General features: G+C 42.5%; 3 protein-coding genes across 5 annotated transcripts; 2 read left to right on the top strand and 1 right to left on the bottom strand.

Moving 5' to 3' along the window:
• Positions 1 to 103: 103 nt before the first annotated feature.
• Positions 104 to 7,088, bottom strand: LOC311271354 (uncharacterized protein; the record flags this gene model as incomplete). Its single annotated transcript, XM_084376969.1, has 3 exons — positions 104 to 1,595; positions 2,764 to 2,895; positions 6,943 to 7,088. 3 exons carry the CDS (start codon positions 7,086 to 7,088, stop codon positions 464 to 466), a joined length of 1,410 nt encoding a protein of 469 aa, XP_084233095.1. The 3' UTR covers positions 104 to 463.
• Positions 6,951 to 15,608, top strand: fdft1 (farnesyl-diphosphate farnesyltransferase 1). 3 transcript variants are annotated; one of them, XM_084377453.1, is made up of 8 exons: positions 6,951 to 7,185; positions 10,243 to 10,340; positions 11,791 to 11,974; positions 12,215 to 12,343; positions 12,435 to 12,626; positions 12,941 to 13,117; positions 13,462 to 13,614; positions 13,699 to 15,608. In XM_084377453.1, exons 1-8 carry the CDS (start codon positions 7,087 to 7,089, stop codon positions 13,924 to 13,926), a joined length of 1,260 nt encoding a protein of 419 aa, XP_084233579.1. In that variant the 5' UTR covers positions 6,951 to 7,086; the 3' UTR covers positions 13,927 to 15,608. The 3 variants fall into 3 exon arrangements, with proteins under 3 accessions (XP_084233579.1, XP_084233580.1, XP_084233578.1); XM_084377454.1 differs by lacking the exon at positions 6,951 to 7,185 and adding an exon at positions 8,424 to 9,122; XM_084377452.1 differs by lacking the exon at positions 6,951 to 7,185 and having other exon boundaries at positions 9,168 to 10,340.
• A 1,082-nt stretch (positions 15,609 to 16,690) lies between these two features.
• ctsbb (cathepsin Bb) lies at positions 16,691 to 18,703 on the top strand (the record flags this gene model as incomplete). Its single annotated transcript, XM_084377476.1, has 9 exons — positions 16,691 to 16,813; positions 16,939 to 17,024; positions 17,212 to 17,326; positions 17,410 to 17,525; positions 17,608 to 17,693; positions 17,775 to 17,918; positions 18,006 to 18,122; positions 18,205 to 18,333; positions 18,469 to 18,703. The coding sequence occupies 9 exons, from the start codon at positions 16,691 to 16,693 to the stop codon at positions 18,543 to 18,545; spliced, it is 993 nt and encodes a 330-aa protein (XP_084233602.1). The 3' UTR covers positions 18,546 to 18,703.
• Between the last annotated feature and the right edge of the window lie 1,142 nt (positions 18,704 to 19,845).

Below are 19,845 nucleotides of genomic sequence, written 5' to 3' on the forward strand. Positions count from 1 at the left end.
TAAAATATCTTTAAAGTTAAAAAGCCCTAAGTCGGCACCAACAGAGGCTCCCTTCTCCCACAGAAAACACTGCTCATGAAATGCCTCGTCAGTAGTCCCGCCTTTAATTCCGTGACTTTGTGACATCACACTACGTCACCATGTCACATATTTCCATCATGTATACGTAGTGGCTAGTTTGACACATAAGAATTAATTCAGCACAGCTAATCTGTTGATGTTAGCGGTGCTGGCTCGGGCGTGTGTGAGCTGACCAATCATAGCAGACTGGGTGTTCAGGAGGAGGGGTTTTAAAGAGACAGGAGCTAAAACAGGGTTTCAGACAGAGTGGGATTACAGAGCTGCAACAAAGGACAGTATGAGGAAGGTATCTAGGAGTAACCCAAAACAAAATGATGAACCTGAAAATGAGCTAAGTATATGTCCTTTAACTTTCTCATCATTGTGGCAAAGAATGATCGGATTATGGGTCAACTTGTGGAGCTTCTAAAAGCTGTATCTTTCCGATGTGTAAGTATTGTTTTGTGAAATTCACAACATCTTTGATAAAAAGCTGGACGGTGCATTGATTGAAGTCTTCAGTCAGCCTCTCCCTGATGAACTCGGCATATCTGTCCTGCACCATCTCCTTCCAGCACTGCTGAAACGTGAGTCTTATTTGATCCTGGAGGCCGTCAGATACTTGTGAACTAAAAGTGTAACCGGATGCAAATGCCCGTCCCTTTTCTAAAAATTCTTTGAAACTTCCACATTTTTCTGAAAGCAGAGCTTGTGCAGCTTCAATGACAGCGTTCACCTCCTGCGAGAAAATGTCTTTCTTGTCTTCTGGTGAAATATCATACATACTTTTGAAGCAAGCCTTCCAGTCTTGACCCGGCTCAAAGTTTTTTGAAGGGAACCTGACAGATCTCAGGAGGTGTTTCACAGCAGAAAACAGGTTCTCGCATAAAGGATTTTCAGCTTCTTTAAAGTAGCTCTCATGCTCCTCTGTCTGATCAATACAGTCCACTTGGGTGTAGTTAACATCCCTGAATAGATTTTCTTTAGTTCCTTTGAATCCCCAGCATTTCACATAGCCTATATGAGTCTTCACTCCATACACGCTCCACCACTCCTGAGCTTTTTGAACCAGTTTCAGCATGCACGGATCAGTGTTTCTAGCCAAGCACGGGCTGTTCATGGTGAAAACATACACCTTCCAGTCTTCTGAGACAGCATCCGACTCCAGCAGCTCCTGGGTTTGTCTAATAATGATGTCCTCGCTGTGCTCCCCATTGTTGTAATTAGGATAATACGGTCCATACATGACAATCTCCTCCCGTTTCTCAATGACAGCCCAGGAATGCTGCTTATCTTCTGCACCACACTCCTCAGTGAAGTCACGGTGAAACTCCATAAATTTCTTGTTCACTGAGTCGCTGAGGAACCCGTCGTCTTCGGCTTGTCTGAACTTGAGATGATCCAGTACTTTGTTCACAGAGTATTGTGTGTCAGCCCAGGACGACATCCGCTCAAAGAAGCTCTCAGTGTCAGTCGGGTGTTTTGTGCCTCCATTCACGCAGGCTTCAGGTGTGCAGCAGTGACCACAGCTGGTCCTGTAACACAAACTCATCTTATTGTAAGGCATAAAAAGTTTGGGTGAATATCACAAAACCACTGAAAGGTATGAATAATTTTCTGACATTTCTGATACTTGTTAACACAAAGTGGACCTGTGGTAAGAAATTAGTTGTAATATAATGATTTTATATTACTTCTCAAAGGAATAATTTAACATTTTGTGTGTTTTCTAAGTATAAGTTAAAAGTTATGAATACGAATTATCACTAAACTACAGAAGCCCTAAAGGGCCATGCACTCATACATTTTATTTCCTCCGTTTTCCCGTGATAACGAGTTAATTTCATTTGTTTTCTGGAGAGATAACGGGATAATTTTCTCGAGATCTCGAGATAACGAAACTTTGTTTTCCCGAGATAACGATATAATTAATTTGAGATCTCGAGATGATGACTGTGATACGATAGGCCTGAGATTATGGAGACGCCCAGGACCTCGTAGCTGGAAAACAAAGTTTCGTTATCTCGAGATCTTGAGAAAATTATCCCGTCATTTCGGGAAAACGGCAGTTGTTATTTCGAGATAATAGCCCGAGATCTCGGGACAACAAATGAAATTAACTCGTTATCACAGGAAAACGGAGGAAATAAAATGTATGAATGCATGGCCCTCCAGGGCTTCCATACTAAACAAACCAGCTTGATCATAAATATAATTTTAACCATATAAATAATTGCTGTCGACTTATGTAATGTAAATAAGAGTTCTTCACAGTCTTTGAAAAAACATTTCGCGGATCAGGAAAGCTCATTATAGCTCATATTTGCATTAATCGCAAAACAAATATGTTAAAACAAATAAGAATTTAACGTAATGTGAAATGCAAACATATTATTTTGTGTCCATTCTACAAACATATCTCTAAGGCTGATACATATTTAAGGTTATGAGGTTGGGTTACATGAGAAAATACACTCAAACACGATGATACATGTCACTTAAACCATATAATCTGACATACTGTAACACTACAGTGTTAGCCTGAGCTTGGTGTGACATGAGGAACTGTAAATGTGATACCTGAAATACCCTCTGACCTAAAGCAACCCAGGTACTTAAATAAACCTGCCACTTTCCTGTTTCAACACATCGTTTTACAACCTTCATAAACACACACTCTCACTCCTCTTAGTCAGTACTTACCTCAGTCTGACTCCGTCTAACCTGTCTGTCGGATATCTGTCCAGCAGAGTTTTCAGAGCCACCCGACATTTCTTTGTGTACAGCGGAGGCTCCTTTTCAGATCCATTAAACAAGGGACGCTTACGGCTCAACCTGAACAGAAACAGACTCATTAAGGTGTAAGATCCGGACAGTGTGGCTGTTAAAATGAACCAAATTCTGGCTTTGTGGGAGGTCTGTGAACATTTTGAAAGAAAAGAAGAGCCTGTACACTGCCTTCAGCTATTTTACCACGGGAAAATGTCAAAGAAAAGAAAGTCAGACACATTTTTCGTCTCTCTTTCAAGATTTTGTGAAATTTACTCACATGGTAAGTTCCATCCAGACTCCTCAGCCCAGGTCAGGAGACGTTTGATTAAAAATGTGGCTCCTCTTTCCTCTTGTAGGGAAAATCATGCAGCACAGTGACAAACCAGGCAAGAACTGGATGGTTACATTCTCAACATGTTTACTCAGAAAATTGCTTGACAGTTTGTGGCCGTCAAAGAGCTCCTCCTCCTCATCCTCCTGGTGATGCCCAGGGCCACACTGTTATTACCTAACATATGTGCTGTTGAGATAAAGACTTGCATCAGTGTTGCCAAGCTGAACTGTGTATGTGTAATCAACCATGTCATGGTATCCTCAGTCCCCCCCCCCCTTTTTTTTTTCCAGTTTAGCAAGTCTTCCAATGTATGCAAATAAGTTGGATCAGAGCCCTCCTTTGTCAAAATTGCGAGGCATGATAGTTTTGCCTCATAAAATTAAAAAAGTTGGACATAGATGAAAGTTTATGAGGTTCCTCTGGTTCGTTTTATGGGTGAAAGTGATTCACAAAGTGACACACAGACTGTGCAAGAGGTTGGCTTCAGTTCACAGATGTGTGCCCTCGAGGAAGTTCTATAAAAGTTTTATTCCTCTATTAGTCCTGCGTCCAGATGGCTGAAAATGACTTTATATGATCCCAAATTATGCGCCTATATCTGTATAAGAATGTCTCTATTAGTATTTTAATTTTCAGTATGTTTTCATCCTGATGACACACTTAGCACAGGCCTCTACTATCACTCTGACTGTCTTGGGCTATTTGAACAAAAATGAAGCTGCTGTTTTCTTCTCCGTCTGTCCAACGTTGCCTGAGGGAAAAAAAACAAATGACATCTGGTGATTGATATATAGAAACCCCTTCGAAATCATCAATGCGACAATCCCCCGGAGGTCTGGCACCGTTTGCTCTTTATCATCATGGATCACTGAGGTTTTGTTCCTTCATGTTTACTTGTGGTTTCTGACTGAGGTTCAGAAGGTGACATGTGAACACATGTTAGGAGACTGTTGCCATACACAGAGCAGAGTAACACGTTAGACAGGATCTCGGTGTTATTCTGTGAATAGTTACTGACAGACTGGCATTAAGGTCTTGGCTGTTGAAGAACTCAACAGGAAGTATCTGTTACTTTAACTTTTGTTTATTTAACCATGCAGAATGTCGATCTTCCTGTCACTCGGTGTATCACTTTTCTGAAGACTGAACTGTAATCACTCCGGGGGTCCTCTCTTGTCATGTAGCGCTATCATCAGGTCAACATGCTAAATTTAAAACACTGGTTTATGTCCGAATACTTGCAAAAAGTCTTTTTCGCAGTAAACGTTTGACAAGGCCAGTGATACTCAAGTTACAGCTCACAGCCAGATCTGGCCCATGACAGTGTGCTGGGTAGCCAGCTGACCATTTTCTAATTGACAATAAAAATAAATTGATTAACTGACGGACTGACTGATTGATTGATTGATTCAGAGAGCACGCTGAAGTGAATTTTGCACTTCCTTGGCGCTGTGTGCAGAATGTAAGGGGTGCACAGGGGGACTACTATACCAGCTTTGAATGATGAGCTACATAATCTGTCAGTAACAGACAGGAGGCTGATCTTTGCAGGATGGCCTTTAAGGATGTGCAAAGTGCCGTAGGATCAGATGGTGAGCTATACAGAGGAAGACAAACCACAAAGGTGGCTGCAAAGAAGAGTTAAAACCTGTTTTACCTGCACTGTTGTTGTCCAGCTCTGGGGCAGCTCCAGGAATACTTTTGTTTCAACAGCAGCACTTCAGCTCTCCAGTAGTTAGCTTTCCAGAGTTTGAGTTTGCAACAGGTCAAAGTGTGTTGAAGTCCAAGAGCAAAGAGAGAAATCAGGATGGTCTGCAGCCCTGACATGACCTCAGGTTGCACATAGTCACACTTTAAGACAGGCACTGCCCTCCCATTAGCCTGTGAGTCAGTAAAGCAGCACAGGCCTACTAACACAGTAAGTGAATATGCTGCTTGATGTGAAGAGAGTCCAGTTTTGGGCATGTGCATGAAACAAATGAGATAGTTCAGGGTAGAAACATGCAACTTTAAACATATATACCAAGAAGGAAACAGCGACAGGAGCAATTAGGCAAGCTGTTTTCACATGTCTTCTGAGGCAAAATAATTTCTAATACATAAGCAGGTGTTCATTTGTAAAAATAGATAAAAAGCTGTTCTGAAAATAAATCCACCAACACCAGTTTGATATTCCCTCGAGTGCTCCCAAAAATAAAATGATTCAGGACAGTAAATCCAAAAGAGAAATCTGGTTTTGCAAATGAACCGTTCAAATTGACTTTGTTATAAAGTCATGGTGTTGATTGTCATTATGCTCTCCCCAGTAATGAATCACACGCAGCATTTTCAGTGTTTCAGCGTTGTGCATCTTCACTGTTATTGGATTTGCTGCTGAGCTCAGTGGATCCTCATTAGCTCTCAAACCATTGAGATAATAGTTTTAGCTCATTCGGGTTGTAAAGGAGCGTGACCTGCAGCAGCTGACAGATCTCTGACCTACCTCTAACTTCTAGTTAGCTGGTGTTATGCTTTGTGAAGTCCTCTTAGACTATCACATACATTTGTAGACGATGTCTACAAATGTATGTGCATTTGTGTGAAGCTGCAATTAAGAAAGAGAGTCAAAAAGATAGTTCGAAAGGTACAAATGGAGCTGGGTATGCTCTCCATGGTTGTGTTGTGGATTTTGGAGATCCTCCACTGACTGGCTGATGAGTTATTTGGCAATGAAGCAACTCAGCTTAACTGACGTCACGTAGCAGCATGAGCTGAGACACCTACTGCAGCCTAATTAAGTGAGCACCATGTAGTTGTGGAGAAGAAATTCAAATAAACAAACTGTTTTTTTAGAGGAAAATAAGGTCCCCAGAACACTCTTTGAAGCTAGAAAGGTGGCAGGGTCCGCCACATATAAACAAAGTGAAACAGTATGAAATTGCGTTGTCCTTTAAGGCCAGTTTGTTTAAACAAAGAGAGTTTGTTTATCTAGTTAGTTTGGGCATAAAAAAATGACAATCTTTCTCATCTGATTAAAAATTCTTCCTCAAAGCCGCGTAGTGCTCCTTTAACTCAGTATCACATACAGCTTGAACAAATGAGTTTTTATTACAACTTCCAGGCTTCCTTACTTAATTTGTGATTTATTTTGTCCTAAAATACTATTATTAGTCACCATTTTGTTAGTAGTTAAATATGTAGCATTCAGTATTCTTGTTTTTTTAAATTACTTATCTATAATAGATAATCTCACACTTCTGCTCCTGTGAGACTTATTTCTCCAGAGGTAACACAAAATGTAATAAATAAATAAATAAAAATTGATAGTGCTTATTATAAAGACTGTTATTATGCAGAATGAATTAATAATATGTTGAATAAATAACAAAAATACACATTCCCAGTCGCAAAAAGTCATAAAAAAGCATAAAAGGCTAAAATATACCAGAATACAATTGAACAATACAAATAATTCATGATAATCCTTCAAACTATTAAGAAAAACAGAGAAAGCTTAAAAAAACCCAACAGTTTTCATACTTCTAAAGATAATATGTAACGTAAACTGTGTCAATTAAAGCGTGAAACATAACCAACAGGTACCTCTCTCGGGATTATATAATTTAAAATGAGCAGGTAGGGTTTCCCTTTCCGATAAACCGCCGACCAATCAGAAGCCGCGCTCCGCTGACAGAACACTGAGGCGGGGCATCACACCAGACGCTCTGCTCGCTCATTGGCGGCGGCGCGCTAAGCCCATGACCCGCCAACCAATCGCACGCGTCAGTCGATCTGACCAGGCTTGTGACTGGAAGCCGAGTCCTCTCGAGGCTGCCGCTGCTGCCGCTGCTGCATCTCGGCGACACATCGCTTTGATGGAGAACAGCTCGGCAGGTCCACACATCAGTTTGTCCGAGTAGCAGCTGAGCGTCTGAAGCAACATGGACATCCTGAAGTCCCTGGGCCACCCGGAGGAGATCCTCAACCTGTTTAAGTTTAAAATGGGGGGCTGCAGTACCGTCATGCCAAAGTTGGATTATGTGAGTAAACGCGCTTTTTAATTTATAATGAGAATAAACCTGTCGCGTGAATATGAAGACAGCAGCGACATGGAGGTTGGATGCACGGGTGCTTTTTTTTGCAGATTCAGCCCCGCTGATCCAGCACATAATGTCCCCTCAGCATCAGGCCACAACAACACTGTAGGCCTGTTTAACAAGTAGGTCTGCACATGCTTAGTGCACGCAGTCTGCATTGTAATGGATTGACCCATATGATGGTCAGTTTTGCGCCCTCATCAGCTGATGGAAACACAGTCAGCCAGTTGCACTAATTAGATCTGTGCTCTCTCTCCTGCGTTGGCTGCGGTGCGCACTCAGGCAGATCTGACCATTGACTCGGGATTTACGTTACATAATGAGCTTGGACGGTTCAGCAGCGGGGAGAGTTGCTGTGCGCATGTTTGACGGGCTAATCCCACTTTTTTAACACCAATGTGACCCGGAGACACTGCAGAGACTGCAACATGAGTCTTTATAGGCCTTTATTTTGGTAAGCAGCTTTATTAAAGGGCCCAGACAACAACCATACTGCGTCTGTGATTCATATTATGCTTCATCTTTATTAAATAATACATGTAGATGATGTCAGACTGACTTCCACAGTGCCATAACATAATCGAACAGGTGTTACACATTTTTCTGTGACCGTTAAATTATGTGACCTGATCTAAAAATAGATAAATTGATAAAAAACAAAATGGTAATTCATTTTGACTATCAGGCTAATGCCAATGTTTCTGGTTACATTTAGATTGCTATTGCCATAGATACGAGGGATGCACGATACGGTAAAACAAATAGGATTGTGATTATTTTGTCAGATATTAGGCAACAGTTGCGATGTCACTCATGTTTAGTGGAAATGATCACTCCCACTGAGCAAGAACGTATCCAAAAGACGTCAATTCAGCTTCTTTGCCAAGGTAGAAAAGACGTCCAATGGAGAGCCAGAATGTCCAAGTGACATCATTTAACTAAAGTTTTTACAAAGTAATTTTAGACATATTTTCAACTTCAGTCGCAGACGTCTAAAGAACTTCTTCTGGTTCAAAATTAAAGTTTAATGACAGCAACATTTTACTCTGTGCAGCAAAATCTACGGGCCAGATTTGAACCCGCAACCTCAACCTCAGCATGAGGCATGCACTTTACCAGGAGAGCTACTTATCATCTGTTTTATATATGACGTTTTGGTCATAGCCCACCTGATGGAGGTTGGAGGACCAAAACATGCCTTTTACTATATAGCTGATACGTAGCTCTCCTAGTAAAGCGCATGCCCCATGCAGGCTGTTGAGTTCAGGGTTCAAATCCACCCCCTAGTTCTGGTTCTGTTCTGAACACACACTTTTTGCAGTGTCCATACTCCAGTATTCAGTGTGTTTATTTACAGTTTGTCCAAGACCGGGAACAACTTTGATTCCAGCCTCCACATATTCAGCCTGAAGTGCTTGAGAGCTCTCATGACTGTATCTTCAGCTGAGATGCTTTGGTTGCTATGATACGTACAAAATATCTGTAGAAAATAGAAAATGACGAGGTAGAGTACTTGCTCTGGATAAAGAGAAGGCTGAACCACAGGATCGAGGACGGACCTGTCGGTCTCTGTGGGTCCATGAGATTTCGGCGAGTACCACCCTTTGGTTCAAGAGCTGAAGTTGGATGGAGTCCAGTTGAAGGATTACTGTCGTATGAGCAGGGCACAGTTTGAAGTGTTGCTTTGGAAACCTGGACCTTCCACATCAGGGACAGACACATGTTACTCTTGCCTCACATGCCTATGAAGAGGAACACAACACCTCTACAGAGAGAAGCATGTGTTTAATTACCGTATTTTTCGAGCCAGGAGGACGGTGGAGTGCACATTTGGGATCCAGTGGAGACTCACAGACCACAGCATGCTTCACACAGTGTCGGTGATATGATGCCCCCTTTATGTTTTTAATAACTGAATTCAACAGGTGGCCCAGTCTTACATATGGCACCTTTAGCCTGCTGTGACAATGACTAAAGTAAACTAAAGTTAATAATATGTGTATCATCTAAAACTAAGAATCGTGTTTTCATTTCCTGATAATGACACTTTCACATCTTCAGAGGAAGTGAGTCGACTGTTTACAGAAGCCGAGAACAGACAAACCAAAGCCTGGCTCTAGTGCTGCAGGTTTAAGGACACTTCAGATGATTTTGAAGCAGCTTTAAAGAACCCAAAACATCTGGATTAATGTCAAATAGTCGATATGTTAATCTGGATAACAACAGTTTTACAAGTCGAATGATGCATCACAGATGAATAGAAACCAAAAAAAACCCCACACCATGTCCCTCAGTCTTCCTGAAAGACAAACTTATTTTTCTAACTTTTTAAATGCACCAACAGGAAACATGCACATGCCACACAGGCCACTTCAGCTCGTGTTGTTTTGCAGTCACAACACTGGCCCACACTGCCTCCTCCTCCTCCTCCCACACAGTGGTGTATGTTTTGGTTAGCACGTCGGGCTAAGGCAGCCTCACTTCCTCACTGGGGCAGATTATGAAACGTGGTGTGGTTGGCTCCAGCTGGCGTTGTTTTGGGCGAAGGTGGGGGGAGCAGCCTATCATGAGCGCAGATCTACAAGCAGTGCGCTCAGACCCTCGTCACCTCCACGCAGAGGTCGCGCTGCTCCAGATCAGCGGAGCTCTCTCCCGTCTCACCTCGGTCGACCTCTCGCTTGTCCTCTACATGGACTGCGTGTTTCAAACCCCTCCAGCAGCCGAGGCGTCGACATGGACGGGCTCGTATTGTAGCTGCGCGGTCGCTCGTGCTGTCAGGTTACTCTTATGGCCGGAGCTTGCTGCAAGTGTCCGGTCTCTTTGTCCGTGCTCAAGCGCTCTCTCTCGGTGGCGCCGCGCGGCTGCGGCTCCGCTCCTCGGTCCCTCCCTCTGGGCTGGAGGCTCGGGGAGCGGGGCCTGCAGGAGGCCGCCCGACCCTCCAGCGCCCTCAGACCCGCAGCTTCTTACCGACACACGGCCTTCCTCTGTCTCTCCTGCCAGGAGTCCATGAGCGAGAGTCTGCGGACCTGCTACCTGTACCTGAACCAAACCAGCCGGAGCTTCGCAGCCGTGATTCAGGCGCTGGACGGAGAGCTGAGGTGAGTGACAGCTGGGCTGCAGGCGAGGAGGTGTGTCCGCCCTGCAGGCATGTTTACTCTGCTGAAGGGCAGAACCAGGGGCGGTGGCTGGGGCACTTCCCTTTTTCTTCACTGCTACTTTTTTGTGTTAAATATGCAAAATGCAGTTAAAAACATTGATTGTGACTGTGTTGCATGTGTCTCCTTACTCCTTATGGCATGCCCTGACAAGTCTGACAACAGACACATGCCTTCATGGAAATGTTTGTGTCAGGCACACAGAATGAGTGCACAGTGTCATTTATCTGAGGCAACATTTAGCACAAAGACAGCCAATCAATAGCTTATCAATCCAAGCAAATGCAGCATAAACTGTCACCTAGTCTCTTATAAGTTCTTATTCTCTTATTATCCAACAGTAAACATGATTATGATGCTGTTTTTTAACATTTAGATGGTCTTATTACCATATTATCATGTTAAAAAGCATCTTATAAGGACTTATAGAACCTTATTACCTTTAAACTAATGCTCATTACAAGGATCATAATATGAAGTAATGCTGAAAATCGAAGCTGACACATTTTGGTCTGTCTATAAAGCGATTAATCAAATCTGCACACTCGCACTATGTGAACTGGAAGAGCCGTTGACGTTGCCCCGCGTCTACACTGAGATCAAGTTACAGACAAGTGATCATAGTCTTAAATTTTCCATAGGTTTGTGAAGTATTGGATTGAAGCATGTGTTAAGGCTGTCACAATACCAGAATTTTAAATTTAGATTAAAAAAGATATTCAATATCTCTTTTGATACCACAGAAAGAAGAGAAAAAAACACCAACAATGCGCACTGAACACATACCAACATATTTGTAGTAATGTTAATATCAGTTCAGCCTTGGGTTGAAAATCTAATCTGCTTCTAGTGAATGTGGATGTTGTATCATTATTTACGTGGTATCAAAAAATAATCTAGTAACTTAAGCGTGAGTTTACACAAAATTAAAAAGCTGACTTTACAAATTCAGACTGTGCTCGGCGGACCTTAAGCATCAGTCGGTCATTTGACCCAGTTTAATCGGATCCAAAAGACCACATTAAGTCATCCCAACGATTTGACGTGGTTGGATTCTTCTGGTAACCTGAGACGACCTGCAGCAGGGGTCCAAAAGGAAGCTGCTCACATTACAAGCAGGGAGATCTGCTGCTGCTGCTGCTTGATATCTAATTCATGACCTGTGTTCAGGTCAGAATTATCAGTAAAGAGATGTCATCTGTTTGTAGATAAATGTACATCTTTAGCGTGTGTGTGTGTAATATATCCTGGGTCGATGGGAATCCTCCACATATAGACCAGCCTGATCTGTGACGACATGTGTGACATCCTGCTATTTCTGTCATCATGTGAACGAGTGACGAGGCAGCTTTTCAGTCAGTCTAATGTCCTCTCTCCTGTCTTTATCATCCAGGCATGCAGTTTGTATTTTCTACCTGGTGCTGCGAGCGCTGGATACGGTGGAGGACGACATGACAATCCCTCTGGACAAGAAGGTCCCCATGCTGAACGATTTCCACACCTACCTGTACCAGGACGAGTGGTGCTTCACTGAGAGCCAGGAGAAGGACCGACAGGTTCTGGAGGATTTCCCCACGGTCAGTAGCACCGCGTGATGTATTCATAGATGGGCAGTAGGCAGATGCAGTAGGGCTTGGTGTAAAAACAGGTTTACAGACAAAATGTACACCGTAAAATACTATTTTAATCGCAGATTTAAGTTTGTAAGATGGTCGTCTAATTTCTCTGATGGTTTGTGATCGAAAAATGAAATCTGTGTCACTCAGATTAAAGGCTGTTATTAATCATTAATGAGAATCTTCACGTGTGCCGATCAGATATCACTGGAATTCAGAAACCTCGCTCAGGAGTACAGAGACGTCATCTCGGACATCTGCCACCGTATGGGAGTGGGCATGGCCGAATTCCTGGAAAAGAAAGTGGGATCCATGAAGGAGTGGGACCTGGTAAATAACATTCTTGTGTAACCATTACGTTAGACATATCAGCTGATGTTAGCTTATAAAAGCTGATGCCACCTCGTTTTATTCTGTGCAGTATTGCCACTACGTGGCCGGGCTGGTCGGCGTCGGTCTGTCTCAGCTGTTCTCCGCGTCCAAGCTGGAGGACCCCGAGGTGGGCCGGGACTCCGAGCTGGCCAACTCCATGGGCCTGTTCCTCCAGAAGACGAACATCATCAGAGACTATCTGGAGGACACGCAGCAGGGACGTGCCTTCTGGCCACAAGAGGTAAATGCATGGTGTAGGCTGTTTGTTTAAGCGTCTGACCCGACCCCCACAGTTATGCAGTATGATAGCTGCTGCTGAATGCTTTTCAGGGTTGAACGCACTCAAACTTCAATATTTACTCACATTTTATCAGCAGAATATGGAGATTTTGCACACAGGTTTTATGCAGCAAGGATAGTTGTGCCGCAGATAGCTGACAGAGAGTAAAAGCAAAACCAACATGACCCATTTCGACATGCATTGCTCATATTGCTGAATACTGAGTAAAAAAACGTACCGTGTGTTAATATACTGTGTCCTCTGTGTTCCTGCAGGCTTGGAGTCAGTTCGCAGGTCGTCTCGAGGACTTGGCCCATCCCGAGAAGCTGGAGTCGGCTCTCTCCTGTCTCAACCTGCTGGTCACTGATGCTCTGCGACACGTCCCCGATGTTATCGCCTACCTGTCCCGCCTGCACAACCAGAGCGTGTTCAATTTCTGTGCCATTCCTCAGGTACACATGGACTCATTACTTACTGCAATCCAATGATATAGCGATTGAATTTGATTTGCACGACATGATATTTAAACAGCACAGAACTCCAGTCAGTTTCTGGGCATTTCTACTCACTGTCCTCAAGTCCTGCACCTCTATGGGGACAGCACAGTCATGGCTAGAAGTAGAAAATATTTTAATACTGGCATAGTTCTGATGCTAAAAACAGAAACAAGCCTTTCAAACCCATTGACAGGTTGTTAATGTCACATACATAAATGTTGATGCCAGAGAAATACAAGCCCTCATTTATTTAAATTATTTTCTTCCACTTGACTACATGCTAATCCTCTCTTCACCAGGTGATGGCAATAGCTACACTATCATCATGCTACAACAACCCCATGGTGTTCCAGGGAGTAGTGAAGATCAGAAAGGGACAGGCTGTCACGCTCATGATGGACGCCACCAACATGAGAGCAGTGCAGACCATCATCGCCCAGTACAGCCAGGAGGTGTGTGTGTCTGCGTGGTTGCTCTCTCACTTCCAATATAGTGGCGCACTTTATGACAATGACAATCTATCTCCCTCTCTGCAGATTTTACAGAAGGTCTCCCTCACTGACCCGTCACGGGACAAGACCCTACACATCCTGGCTGTCATCAGGGACAAGTCGGCTCTGTCGCAGTCAAGCCTCCCCAACAGGACCCACCACCTGTCGCCCATGTACCTGTCTGCTGCCATGCTGCTCGCCGCCCTCAGCTGGCAGTACCTCAGCACCACAGCAGCGCAGGCGCAGGGCACCGGAGACATGCAGGGACAGTGAACCCATTGACTCACAAAGCCCGTTTTCCCACACTGGAGGTCCGAACCTGAAGCACTTCTTCACCCTTTGCCCTCTTTATTATGGCCGTCACAGGACAATGGACGTGTTTAGACTGTGGAGGGCGTCTGGTAGCAGGCTGGGCTCATTTGGATTTGATAGTGATTTATAGTCCATCCTGCAACCAGATAAATCATTTACACACGGTGTCGTGTGGTTATATTCACCAGCATAAATGACACATTGAAACAATTCAGGGTGTTTTATTGTTTGACGTTTATGTTGATTGTGTTCTTCTATCTTTTTTTTTTTTCTTAGTTTGATTTCTTTTAAACATTTTGACCCTTTTAATTGAGTGTAATGATTCGGCATTTCTGAATATATCAGGATAGCAATTAACGGATAATTATTTGTTAAAGTAACACTATGTAACTTTTAAAGTAATTCTAGAGAAAGGTAGTTGATTGTTGAGACTCATTCCAAGGCCGTCAAATAGCAACGCTTTGTGTCAATAGTCTTGACGATTTTGTCGCGAGTATATTCTACTGGTCAGAATCCAAACCAATCAAATTAACGAGGGACGTAAACAAACTTCTGGCGCTGTTTTTAGATTCCTGACATTTCCTGGTTGCCGTTTTTGACATCGTGGACGGAATGAGTGAGGTTTTTTTATAATTTCAATGCAAATTAAATAAAATGTAAAGAACACTGCCTGCCTGCCTGCAACAGGAAGCAGCGTGTACTTTTCAACCAATAAGAAGTGTCTGGGGGCGGGACACCGCCACAAAATGTCGTCCAGATAGAGACAGAGCGAGTGATTTTTTTCAGGGTTGAGCGACATCGCTGGACGGAGCGATATCGCTCGTGGCACGTCAGGACAGGCTGATTGAAAAGTACACATTCTAATCACTTTTCCTCGCTCGCTCGCGTCGCTGTATGTCAGGACGCGGCGTTAGACTGGTGGACTCTGGCACTTGCCCGATGTCAGCTTGGATCAGCTCCAGCCCATCATGACCCTGCAAAGGATGAGTGATTACAGTTGATGGATGGATGGAGACTCAACGATCAACTATCTTTCTGCAGAAAGTTGCAGCGTCGCTTTAAATATGCTGTAATGGTGAAATGCAAAGCACGCGACACTGCCTGTTTTAGGATTTCGGAGGAAACACTCACCAAACCTCATTAAGTTTTTGTTTAATTTAGTGTCAGATCTTTGTCTCTTTCTTCATGTCAGACAGGAAACTAGCTTAATATTCCGCTTGTTGTGTTTCTACAGCAGAAACAGAACAAGAAATGAATTGTTACACCAGAGTACTTCACAGTAGATGAACTGTATGTTAGCATCCACGCACAGGAGAGTTTAGTGTCAGCATTTTTATGTCTGTGTTTTGTTTCTCTTGCAGATAGGGAAGGAAATAGGGACAAAAAGAAAACAGTGCAATTCCGAGGTAGCTTTGACGTGGACTGTTTAAATGAATAAAAAACAAATGTAATTTCTGATACATTTGATATCTGAAAGAAATGCATATTAAGACTGCTAGCTAAAGTGTCCTTAACGCAGCTTTGGTGAGTAGAAAGGCTAGCACAGAGTAACCTTGTACAGAACCAAAGGAGAGCTACAAACATTGCTATGTAATGTGACATTTTGATTTGTACATATTTGAACAAATAAAGAGGTGAAATAATCGAAACAGACTGAATGGTGGTTGTGCATAAAACACAAGTCATGTTTTATTTTACAGCTCAGATTCCAGATTGTAAAATTATATCCTTATATTTTCCAGCAGGTTCAAGGTTCATATATTGTGCTTTGCTTTGTTTTTCTTGGTAATATTCCTGACTTTTTCTGCATTATAGTCCACATTATAGCTATGAAGCTAATTAATAAAAAGGAGGGTTTGTTAGAAGTTAATGATAGCGGTTAGTTGCATATTTTTCTCTTCGTTGTCTGGCCATCATTTTATGACCACCTGTCAACCTTTGGATAGACGTTTTGTTAGTCACATGAGATCTATACTGACAATGCACTCATTACACAGACATGTGATTTCATTACTTGCAAAGAGGACAGTATGACTTGAGATCAAAGTTGCCTTGTTCAGCGAGAAGAAGGAAGTGTTCAGAAGAAACGTCCACTGAAAGACTGCAACAGGTAAAAATTTTGACTTCAATATGAAAGATTGTTGTTCTTTAATCATGTCACGATGACTTTAATTGTTATCTTAAATTATATGTTTATTACACTTTTATATTTGAGTTAATTGTTAATAAGAGGAAGCTTACTGTTGTGTATGCTTGTCTAGATGCAGGTTATTATACCAACAAAAACACTTCAAATTCAGCTGAAGTTCTGATGTTTTTCCAGATATTTATAAACAATAATCCCAATTTCCATCTTTTTAAGGCCGTTGTCACAAATCAAAATACATCAGGTTTAAAAAGTCCACATTGAAAGTTTTTGCTCTTCATGTATGTATCTGAAAAGGACAGAGGTAGCTGCTAATGAATACATAAGCTGCAACTATCTTATACAGTATTCTGTTGTTGCTTGGTGCATGTGGAGGTGCAACTATGACCACATTCACTCAAGGAAATGTAGGCTAAATAATTTCAACATTTTTAGAAGTGTCAACAAGATGCTGCAGTAAAATCAGACCAAAGATACTGCAGAAAACCATGAGCTACAGCACCCTCTCCCTGTTCAGAAGTAATGAATATATTGCAGTCGAGGTATTTATTGAAGTCTGGCCGTCACCTGTTTTGCAGGATGCGTCCTCTGGCTCTCCTCTGTGCACTTGTGACAGTCTCTGTCACTGTGGCTCGGCCTCACCTCCCTCTGCTCTCCCCAGAGATGGTGGACCTCATTAACAAGGCCAACACCACCTGGACGGTGAGCATGTCTTAATCATCCGATACAAATATATGTCCACCTGAGGAAACCTGCTGTCACAGATTGTGGTCCTGAATATTGTGAATTCTGTAATCTCTGATTTTACCACATTACTTTTGCTCCAGGCCGGGCAGAACTTCCAGAACGTTGACATCAGCTATGTGAAGGGACTGTGTGGGACTTTACTGAATGGACCCAAGCTGCCAGAGGTGTAGGTTTAAACAGTGCACTCCCACTAACTAAGTACATTTACTCAAGTTCTGTACTTAAGTACAGATTTGAGGTACTGTACTTTTCTTTTCATACCACTTCCTGTTTACTTGCATACATTTTCCTGGGTGGCAGTCAGCACATTCATCTTATTTGCAGTGCCCAGTGACCGTCCTTTTCTTCTTTAGAGTTCACAACATTGAAGGCATAAACCTCCCAGACACCTTCGACCCACGGCAGCAGTGGCGCAACTGTCCCACAATCCAACAGATCCGAGACCAGGGGTCCTGTGGGTCCTGTTGGGTAAGACTGACAAAACAAGTAGGCAGTAATAGAATCAGCACAGAGATTGCTCAGTTGTGTTCCCTTTCTTTGATTTCCCACAGGCCTTTGGGGCAGCTGAGGCGATATCTGACAGGCTGTGTATCCACAGCGGTCAGAAGATCTCGCTGGAGATCTCTGCTGAAGATCTGCTGTCCTGCTGTGATGAATGTGGGATGGGGTGAGTTTTCAGTGCAACAAAATCAGTGAACCCCAGGAGGGCAATTAACAACACCTGTGCTTCTATTTTCCTGTGGATGCAGCTGTTTCGGTGGTTTCCCCTCCACTGCTTGGGAGTTCTGGGCAAAGAAAGGGCTCGTGACAGGAGGCCTGTACGGCTCCAAAGTCGGTGAGTGTGAACTGAAATGTGTGCGTACAGCCAAAGTATTTAAAGTCTGAACTGAAACTGTGTGTGTGGTGTGTTTGACAGGCTGCCGACCCTACAGCATCGCTCCCTGTGAACATCACGTAAATGGGACTCGTCCTCCCTGTAAGGGTGAACAGGAGACTCCTAAGTGCGAGCAGGTGTGCATTGATGGATACTCGCCATCATATCCCAAGGACAAACACTTTGGTACAGACCTCTAAAATGACTACTTTTCTGTCATGTCTCTCTTGTATCTACCTTTGATGATATTCTTCTCTGTGTCTCCATCTGCAGGTAGACGCACATATAGCGTCCCATCCCAACAGGAGCAGATCATGACTGAGCTGTACAAGAACGGGCCTGTAGAGGCAGCTTTCTCTGTATATGCAGATTTTCTGCTGTACAAGTCGGGTGAGGCTGGTTTGATTTTGTTTCCACATTGGCTTAAACTCTGAAACTCTACATTAAACTCACGAGTGCCATATTACTGCAGGTGTGTACCAGCATGTGTCAGGGGAGATGCTGGGCGGTCATGCCATCAAGATCCTCGGCTGGGGAGAGGAGAACGGGACGCCCTACTGGCTGGCTGCAAACTCCTGGAACACTGATTGGGGAGATAAAGGTACGACGAAAGCAGGGTTTGGGACTGTGTGCTGGTCACATATTGTGCAAGCACAGAACAGACACATCCCACATAATCGGTCTATGGTAAAGAAGTCTTGGCCTTTAATCATGTTTTTGTGTCTTCTCATTTCAGGTTTCTTCAAGATCAAGCGTGGAAATGATGAGTGTGGTATTGAGTCCGAGATGGTTGCAGGAATCCCAAACAACTAGATCAAATGAGTCCTGGCTGCGAATCAAGTCAATCAAGAGAGATTAAAATAATGATTTCAAGTAGAGAGAATAAATTGCGCAACATGGTGAAACAAGAGCTTGCGTGCATGCTTTGTTGTTGTTCTAAATAAATCATTAAGTCATAAAAAAGTCATATAAGAAGTTTCGTGGCCTGTGTATCTAAATCACATTTACTCAAACTGTAATAAAGTACTTTTTAATATTCAATTAAATTCTACTTTTTTCTCTACAATTATTCAACACCTTTGGTAAGTTACTTTGTAGATCAATATAATTTATACAGAATATAAATCAACTAATATTATGATTAGTAGGCTCATTAAAATACCCAGATTTATCAGTTGTATTGTTGAAGTAATGTACATATTACTAAAATGGACCATTCTGCATAATAAGTACTTTTATTTTGGGTGCTTTAAGTATATTTTGATGCCAATAGCCTGCTTTTGTACTTTTACTGAAGTAAGATTTTGAATGCAGGACTTGTAACAGAGTATTTTAACGCTGTAGTATTGTTTGTTTTACTTAATTACTGTACGTTACAGTAAAACATGTATGTAGGTATCATCAGGTAAACATCTCAGATGGAGCAACCAACACAAGATTTTGACACAGGGCCTCAAAAAAGGCTAAAAATGCAAGGCTCCCATGAGAGCACTTAGCGTATCATTCACCAAACAAAATTCTATTAACTGAATTACCACAGATTAACTGACATACCCTAAACTTCAATCTTTGGTTCCCCTGAGAGTCTGAGGCCTGAAGTTATCCAGTTTTAAAAGAAAATGCTGGAATCCAGTAACTTGTAGACTCGCAGAGGCAGCAGAAGGTGGCGGTAATGCCCATGATAGGTTTGCAGAGCAAGGGCTCCGAGGCAACAGCACATAAAAAAGAGGAAGGCACAAATGTAGAGACAACAGAGCACCTGTCTTATGCTTGACACAATCCAGAATGTAAGGAAATCCTTACATAATTAGATAAACTCCAAATCCATACATGTACTGTACATTTCTTCTCTTTTAGAAATATTCTGTTGAATAACAACATATTAAATTTATAATCAATGGTATAATCATTATTATAATACTACATACATGAATGTGATTTAGCCAAATCCTATTAATTGTAGAATGAGCTTAAGAATGAATTTTCTTTACTCTTGGTGTCTAAAAAAGGATGGAAAAAGCCCATCCAGAAAACTTTGCACATAATTTGATTAACACTAGCCATATTTCCATATTTTTTTTATGCTAGGCGACTATGTTAACTCAGCTGAGTA

Source organism: Pagrus pagrus, assembly GCF_965226575.1.
Source record: "Pagrus pagrus genome assembly, chromosome: 16".
Taxonomy (NCBI): Eukaryota; Metazoa; Chordata; class Actinopteri; order Spariformes; family Sparidae; genus Pagrus; species Pagrus pagrus.